We start from the raw sequence: 9,151 nt of genomic DNA on the forward strand, positions 1-9,151 counted from the left end.
TTTTAATTCAGATTTTAAAATGTACATTTCTTTTTTTATACGCGTATATAAATAAATACGATTAGAATGTTTAAAACAAAAGTACTTCCAATCATTTAGGAACTATATCTTCTTTTATATTCTGTGTTGAATCATATACAATATACCAATCTTTACACATTGCCTCTTTATACGAAATTCATACTTATTTGAAATTAAACTAGATTAAATACCGTTCGTCTGTTAAGTTTTCCCTTTTCGTTTGATATTCAAGGACAAAATGTTCTTTGTATGTACAACATTTTAATTTTGGTAAGAAATCCATACAATATTTATATACAGATTACATAAAAAAATCTAAAAGCTTAATTAATCTACACAGCTTTTAATAAATTAGATAAATAAGAAATTTAACAATAGCATACAATTCACAGATTATTATTATTATTCTGAATTGTTCTGATCTTCTAAAATGATCACATATAAATTTAAGTCTCTTCACATTCTGTAGGTCTTTTTCTATAACATTTTGTTGGCCTCTAAAGTGTAAGCACACTGTTTTTATTATATTTTATACATTCCTCGATCTTCTTGGTAAACGTATAGTGGCAATTATTGTACAATGTTATATACATTTACGACTACATATAAATAACACTATCTACAGTGAATATCTACACAAGTTTAGTAGCTAAGGCAGTGAATTGATTATTGTTTTGTTGACAATATTAACTTCAAGCTGCGACCGAGTAAGAAATCTTCTAAAATTTTAGGCATCTGCAATACAATATATACATACACAGAAACAGATTTTTATGAAATAATACTAATGTGTCTCAATGAAAAAAATGAACATTTTTGAACTCCGATTAAAAAATAAACTATTCGTTATCTATCAATCCTATTTGGGATTTTCAAATTGTGTTGTAACTATAATAATTATTCTGTTAACTAAGTACACTATACCAAACGTACATCAGTTTCAGCAACGACATGCAAAACTCTAATTTACTTCTTTCCTTGTTTTCGAGTATCAAGGTTTCCAACTGAGAAAACTATCCTGTATAACTATCTGTTTGAATATGCTGTGTGTAATAGTTTGCGGTACTTTGCGATTCCGTTGCGCTTCAAAGATATATGAGACTTTCTCTCTTGCTTCGCTACGCGAAATATCACCTCTAAGACCGAGCAGTCTAACAAGATGATCTTCCGTCATATCTGGGTACTTTTCTACCAAGGAGTGCAAATCAAGAGAAAGAATTTCAGAATCTTCGCAACGTAATACTTCGGCGAGTCGTTTGATTATTTCGAAGGGAGAATTGAAGTTTCCTACTTTCGGTGCTATTCTATCAAAGAAGTTCTTTAGCTTTTCAGCTTCTGTCATTATCTTCGAAGTACACGTCAGACATTCGTCATACGTTTTGAACGATATTTTTCGTTGCAGCATAGCGGAAATGTATCGTTTTGCAATGAGGTTTTGTGCCTCTGTAATGACATACTCAAAATTCCTAGGGGATAAGTGGTTGTAATCCTGGAAGTAATCTTCCAAAGTTACGCAGATGGTCTCCACAGGAATTGGAGACGATAACCACTTGGGAGTTATCAGATCTTGGAAATGCGATTCTAAATCTAGGAAAGACTCTTCTAGCAATATCGCGGCTGCTTCGTTACGTAATTGCTGATAATTGGACAGCAGGTTTTCAAATTTAACAGTGACATCTCCACCAGTATTTGGAACCCAATAAAGTTGTTTCATTTGCTGAGCTAGCTCTGTAAACTGTAAACAATTATTAACAACTGTAATCATGTGATGCGTGAAGTACGGTACTTGACTTCTGTCCTCGAAATGTTTACTTTTAAATTCCGATATCGCTTGTCTGTACATGAATCCGTATTTAATAACTTGTTCGATGCATAGAACCAGTGCCTGAGCTGTTAAGTCAGCGCTAATCGTTTTCGTTACTTGAAGATTCTGATCAATCATTTGGAAAATGATTACAGGTGCCGCGGTATGATAGTATGCCTCTTGAGTGCTACCTTCTGGCAATATTCCGCTCCACCAATCAACCTTCTCAGTTTCTAAAGTCTTTCTCATCCAATCCTCATAGTTTTGGCACATATTCTTCAAATACTTCTCCTGGAGGTCATTTATAATCTCGGGACTCAGCAGCGGACCAATGTCGCTCGTATCGATATTCAGTTCTCTATGTTGCATCAACTCTGGTCCCGTATACGTGTTCATAATCCAGGATAATAAAGATACATATTCGTTTCCTTCCAAGCCGTTTGCAATTATGTCTTTCAAATGCTGTGATAAACTTGAGTGATACATTTTAACACAAGTTCTTACAATGTTCCAGCAAGGTGGGAAGCAGGGTTCACATAATGTTTTAGCGACTCTCAAGTCTTCTAGAATTAGGAGCCTCGTGAGCTCCAAGTATCTAACCAGCCACATTTTGTTATCTACCCTTTCTTCAACGTGAGTGCATTCAATTCTGTTAGCTATAGACTTTTCAAGGACTTTCATAGCCATGTCTTTCCATCTTTTAGGCCTACCTGGCGGCATAAACCCACTCTGTTTATGCCTCTGAATGGCGAAGTGATCTGCCTTCTCTTCCCTTTCTATAATTCTTAATGCCGTTACAATAACAGTGGGTTCTTTTCTTACGGTATTCAGTGTACGACTTAATACTAATCTGATTTGTTTCTCCATCAACTGCGAAAGCATTTCGACGTCCTCTAAATAAGCTTTCAACATAATTGTATCGGCTGGCGATTGATTTGGAAGTTTATGAAGCTCGTAAAGCAAATCGTCTCGCGAATTCTCAAGGTCCATAATGCTCTGATGAGCGTGTAACAATTTACCTTCGTTTATCCATTGCTTAGTCTTCTCAACGCTGTCGGGCACTGTGAACGTATGCTTCAAGTTTTCTTTGGCAGTAACGTATTGCGAATGACGCATGTTCTCCTCCTGAACGGCTTGTAATTTAGCATTCAGTTCTGGAACCTGATTAAACAGCTCGTTAATGTCACTTAGCTCCTGCTTTACAGAAGCGATACTTTCCAAAGAACTCTCAAGTTGTTCAAAGCCCACGCGTACTCCATCTAATTGACTTTGCATTGCAGTTTTGAGCATGGTTTCCACGGAAGCTTTTTTCCGGCTTATTCTACGTTTGTACATATCAATTTTCTCCAATTGACCCGGACGTTGCAACAAATTCGACACATACTTGGTCGCTCTCGCTTTCGCCTCTTCCTCTAATTTTTGTAGGTCTTCCATTTTCAAAGCAGTTCTCTGCTAGTATACGTTTATATTACAAAATTGTTAATTAAAAAACTGGGAAATGGCGTTTCCGAGTAAATTGAACAAGTTCAAACACAGTGTGTGTATGCGACAGACTATTTTGACATTTGCGCAATTTTGGTTAGGTATTTTAGGATGAATTTACATCAAATAGTTTCACGCGATCTGCTGTACTTGTAACCTGTTACATGCGAATCTCCAACAACGAAATATTCAGAGAAACCGCGCATACTGTAACGGAATATTTTATTAACAATGTCGGATAATTTGACGAATCTTTTCTGAAGCAATATTACTTCATTAGCAATTGCCAGTTACGGTATCTCTAATGGCTCTAGAGTCCCGCGGACGTGAGTCAAAAAAATACATTCAGTGATTGGTCTAGTCCTGCACCTTGTCTGTGGTATCGAGTAATTAAAGGTGGCATCTTCAAGAGAATGTGTGTCGTGATGTTGGCTGCCATGTCGTTCCGTAAATTCAACATCCACTGCAAACTTGTACAGTAGCAGCACTGTGTAGCACTATACCGTGCCGCAACGGAAAATTGTGAATCTGATTCGCACGGAGGTTACTCCGATTTTGACAGATTCTGATCATGCAGATCGATATATTTAGTTGACAACAATTTGACAACTTATCCGTAGCTAAGTTTGCATCGTGATCCACAGCATACGTATGTACAGGCTACGGTTTTTATTGACACTGTAGTTTAGTTTCTCTCTGTCAGCGCATTTCGTTTTTTGCAAGTTTATATTCTTGTATAACACGTCGTCAAGATTCTTGAGTGGCATCATGAAGTTATACACAGACGTGTACGATAAATTGTATTTGTAAGTGTCCCACACAGATATTCTTTAAGAACATTGCAATTTCTTTATAGACAGCCTTGTTGACTCGTCACTTACATTCTCTTTTCCAGATATATAACACCTGAGAAGTTCTATGTAGAACCTGTCGGGACTAAAGTGCTACTTGTAGTTGATAGAGTGAGTCAGCAAATTTACACTCAAGGTAATCAATGTTCTAACGTAGAATTAACGTTTAAGGAATGTTAATTTGATTCTATAATTCTGACGCTTTTATTTCAGCTGGTACGGCCAGTCAAATTCCATCAACTGCAAGTCGTAGGAAAATATGGGGTATAATAGGAACTATAAGGCTGTTAGCTGGTCGTTATCTTATAATTATTACGGAGGCTGTGGAAATCGGTACCATAGCAGGCCACCAAATTTATAAAATAGTTACGACAGAAGTTATACCGTATACAAAGTCTTCGCTGCATCTCAGTGAAAAGCAAACGCAAAGCAATTCCACGTATTTAGAAATGATAAAATCTGTTTTAAATACACCACACTTTTATTTTAGTTATACATATGACCTCAGTCATACAATGCAAAGACTTCATAATACACCGCCGGAGTTCTTAGAGGTTTTTATTCTTCTGTCAGTTAATACTAGGTGATTAGGCTTGTTTGGTAAACGGAAATGCATTGTTTTTATATTGTATAGATGCCGCTTCACGATAGAGCAGACCTCAGGTTTGTATGGAACACTTATCTTATGCAAGATCTAACTTCAAGACCTGAGCAGTACAAGTTTTGCCTACCAATTATACATGGATGTATCCTTAAATGTATACATTTTATTTATTTCATAGTTTCACGACATCTGTATTATTCTTAACATTTACACAGTTGTGTCGTTAAACACTATCACCGTAACTGGTAGTACATCGTTCAATTTGGGCATTGTGTCTAGACGAAATGTACACCGTGCAGGAACAAGATTATTTTCGCGTGGTATAGATTCTACGGGTAATGTTTCTAACTATGTGGAAACGGAACAATTGATCGAATACAACGGACATCGCATATCTTTTGTACAAACGCGCGGTTCTATACCATTGTTTTGGTATCAGGCACCAAACTTGAAGTACAAACCTAAGCCACAATTGAGCACACACGAGGATCATCAAACTGCTTGTGCTCGGCATTTAGAAGCTCAAATATTCCACTATGGAAAACAAATCTTGATCAATTTGGTAAGACATTAGTTTGTAAAACAATGCATTTTTTTTTACTCGTCGCTGATTAAATTGTACTTCTCGCACAGATTGATCAGCATGGTCTGGAAGCTCCACTGGAGAAAGCGTATCAGAACGTAGTGCAACGAATTAACAATCAGAACGTGCACTATGAAGGTTTCGATTTTCATGCCGAATGCGGCCGACTCAGATGGAACCGCTTGAATCTTTTACTGGACAGATTGGCTCCTGAATTGGAACAGATGGGTTACTTCTTCCTCCTGTCCGATGGAACGTTGTTGTCTGCACAGGACGGCGTTTTCCGCACAAATTGTATTGATTGTCTCGATAGAACCAATGTTGTTCAAAGCATGATAGCGAGAAGGATCGTCAATGATGCGCTGTCAAGATTAGAAATTCTTAGGAGGATCGAAGACCATCCCAGCGTTGAAGACCATTTCAAACGGGTAATGATATACTTCTCAGACAATTTCACTTAATATCAGTGGGTGTGAGAACCCGAAAATCATTCATAGTTATTTCTTCATTTGTTAATTGAAGTTAATTCTATTAACTCTTCTATTAATTCTGTCGTAACTTATAACTTTCGTATAATACTTGCAGATTTGGGCTGATAACGCGGACGTGGTAAGTATTCAGTACTCAGGTACCGGTGCACTGAAGACAGATTTCACGCGTACCGGTAAACGCACCAAATTGGGCGCCATGAAAGACGGTATAAACGCATTAACGAGATATTACAAGAACAACTTTACCGATGGTTACCGACAGGTACGTAGTTACGGCAATTACAGTAATTATTTAAAAAAAAAGACGATTTTTATTTGATGCGTTTTATAGGATTCCTTGGATTTATTCTTGGGCCGTTATATAGTCCAAGATGGCGAGTGCGCATCGGTACAGTGTCCTTTGGAGACTGAAAGAAACTGGCGTTATGTCACCTTCCCGTTGGTGCTCCTTGTGGCATCTTCGATGCTGGTTGCTCACATAATTCTCCCATCAAGATACACCACTGAGATTTTATTATACATGCTATTTTGGGGTGCCATGGTGGGCGGTACGTTCGCGACTATCATTCACCATGGCAAGCAATACGTGGACAAACCTAAGCTGCTTTAAACGTTTTAATATTTAGTTATCGTGCAACGCTATTAATTTACTTTAACACGGAGAAGTTTTTTTATTGCCTCCATTGGGATTTTCAATGATATTTGCCATAAGTATTAGGTGTTAGGGGTTAATTTTCTAATTAGAACGAGAGTCCAGCTAACGGGATTTACTTTCACGGAAATCCGGTCTTGCATAGCCGTGTTGCATTTTACATTTTCGAAACTATTAATCATTCAAGCGGTAATAGAGGAAGTAAGTTTTTATTGATGTACATAGATCTAAAGCCGTAGTTGAACTTTCCAATTGATTGTTGACACTCGCGCGTTCCCATGTAAGTAGAGTAATATATAATCAGCGAGGGTAGTTTATCTATTTCGAGGAAATCTTGTAAAGTGTTGCGAAAGATCCAATCTTGTCCTGGGCAAACGTTTATCTGACTAGAGGAACGTTCGACGCATGGTGCTTTTACCATTTCCGGGCGGCCTGCGGCGGTTATCAATTGTTACACTTGAACGTTGCAGGCGTCCGTTCGAACGGTAGCTAAATTCTATTTACAGTGTAAACAAAGTCTCGCGAGGGTACTAGTAGCGAATACAGATCTGCTCGACTAAAGAGCAGAGTTTTTTTCTAGAAAGTAAATGCGATCCGGTGATTCGCGAAGGGGGGGGGGGGGGGGGGAGACCTAGTCAGATTATTGAATTCTTATCTATGGCAAAACGAGAAGGTGCGAACGGTCGAACCAAAGCGTGTGCTATTCTTAAAACTCTGTCGTAAGCATGTAGCGGTCACGAATTTCAATTCCGATTAATCCGTCTAGGCGTAACGAAAGATCTAGGTGAACGTACTAGCGAAGAAATATTTTTTAACAATTAAGGAGCAATCTTTCGTACTAAGAATAACTTGTTCAGTTGGTAATTGATATACATCAATAAAATTCGTGTTTTCTCTCTTTCAAGCAAGCGTATGTGTGTGTGTATGTGTGTGTGTGTATGTTTCAAACGTACCATACGATGTAGCCAGTAAGTAGATTTTAGATCAAAGTCTACGATTCACTCGGATGATGCTATTCCCTGGGCGTTTAATTATTAATTAAAGGTGCCATCCGTTTGCTTCCCCGTCCGTATCCATTAGACGCATTCGGTTGCAATTAGAGGATTGTTGTTTACGTTCAGCTAGAGACGCGCTCTGTTTGCTTTGGAGTTCAATTTACGTCTTCCGGCGTGCTCGCGAAATACAGGGAAAACATAAGCCCTTAGGGCACCGATATTGGCACGTGACGTAAGACAATTAATTCATGGGGAGAGCCTGGCGTTTAGGGTGGTAAAAATACGACGGCTTTTTTAAGAAATATGTAGTAATTTTTTGTTGGAAAAGTAGGCAGGCTTCTTACAAGACATATTTTTAAGATCTAAGCTACATCTCCGAGATCTGTCACCAAGTTCTTCATCTGGGTCAACCGTTTCACAAGCTGTATCTCTTTGCAACTGTATTATTGTCTAAAGCAAAGAAGTTTATTTTTTAAAATTGGTAAACCAGGCTCCCTCTTTGAGGTTCTATTTTTTATCGAAATAATCTAAAGATCCGTGAGTGCTAGAAGTGTAAGAGCACACTTTGAGGCTGCCAAGAGTGTTCCCCTCGAAAACTGGGACCGATAAAGCGAGCCGCTGGCCGGCACCTGTTTTTTCTTTCTTTTTTGGTCGTTTTCTTTGGACCGCGAACTAGAAGATCCCGATGGCAAGAGAAATGGTAATAAAATCGATGCCCTGAATCCGCAGCCGGTTTGTAATTGAATCAAATTAATCACCCTCATCGATCCCCGAGTCTGCACCGGCGTCGCTGTGGCAGCGCGCCGCTTACCATCTCCAATTAATAGCAGAAAGCTCCACGTTTCGTTGGAACTTTATAAAACGAATCCAATTACGGCCGACCGTTTGTCAAAGGCTCAAAGCCACCGAAAGTTTTACCTCGGTTCGGAAATGACGTCGCCCGGCTGTTTTCCTTTCGCCGCTCTGTCAATAGGAATGAACGAGGAGCCGACGGACGCGCATGATTCTTATCAACGGCGTTAAAAGTTAGCTGGGGGATTGTAATTGCACGCAGCCTCCTCCGAGCTGCGTCTCTGGACAAGCTTTTGTCAATCCGAAAGACGGACTATTGTTGGACGTTCAGAGACTTATTTATTTTGTGGGCTGCAAACTTGTCGTCAAGGCTAATCGGTAGACTGATGCAAAATAAATATTGTGTTGCAGTTGCAAGAAGTTACACAGGTATTTAAAGCAAATGCGCCTTATTTCGGCCCCTGACTGTGGCAGGCAACTTTCCCAAAAATAAATATCTTGAACTTATTTAACATAGTAGCATGAAATATTTATATCGAATTTAATCCATTGGTATTGTATTGTTTCTTGTTTCAAAAATTCTTTAGTTCATTTCTATTATCGTTTAGCGGGTGAAAGCCACGTGGAACTTAAAGTGTGGAACTCATTACATGCAAACAACGAGTATTTCCAACAAACTATTTCAAATAAGTAAATTTAAAATGCGAAGGAACGATACGAACACACATATTTCTTATCTCCGACGGTTCGAATATTCCGTTTGTCTTCAAAAAATCGTTTTTACTGTCAAATGACATATCGGAGACGTAATTGTTATTTAAGCGTCTAGGATTTTCCGTATAAACAATACAGTATTCTTAGGTACTGAATGTACGA

The 9,151-nt window shown here is 38.4% G+C and overlaps 2 protein-coding genes across 2 annotated transcripts; one reads left to right on the top strand and one right to left on the bottom strand.

Moving 5' to 3' along the window:
- Nucleotides 1-280: 280 nt before the first annotated feature.
- Sec6 (Exocyst complex component Sec6) lies at nucleotides 281-3,617 on the bottom strand. Its single transcript, XM_076799630.1, has one exon. It carries the CDS (start codon nucleotides 3,257-3,259, stop codon nucleotides 1,013-1,015), a length of 2,247 nt encoding a protein of 748 aa, XP_076655745.1. The 5' UTR covers nucleotides 3,260-3,617; the 3' UTR covers nucleotides 281-1,012.
- Nucleotides 3,618-3,751: 134 nt separating this feature from the next.
- Sac1 (phosphatidylinositol-3-phosphatase SAC1) lies at nucleotides 3,752-7,392 on the top strand. Its single transcript, XM_076798744.1, has 8 exons — nucleotides 3,752-4,113; nucleotides 4,203-4,294; nucleotides 4,372-4,712; nucleotides 4,793-4,904; nucleotides 4,978-5,324; nucleotides 5,396-5,773; nucleotides 5,931-6,098; nucleotides 6,168-7,392. The coding sequence occupies exons 1-8, from the start codon at nucleotides 4,076-4,078 to the stop codon at nucleotides 6,444-6,446; spliced, it is 1,755 nt and encodes a 584-aa protein (XP_076654859.1). The 5' UTR covers nucleotides 3,752-4,075; the 3' UTR covers nucleotides 6,447-7,392.
- Nucleotides 7,393-9,151: the final 1,759 nt, after the last annotated feature.

The sequence above is a fragment of the Halictus rubicundus genome, chromosome 13 (genome assembly GCF_050948215.1).
Source record: "Halictus rubicundus isolate RS-2024b chromosome 13, iyHalRubi1_principal, whole genome shotgun sequence".
In the NCBI taxonomy this organism is placed as follows: Eukaryota; Metazoa; Arthropoda; class Insecta; order Hymenoptera; family Halictidae; genus Halictus; species Halictus rubicundus.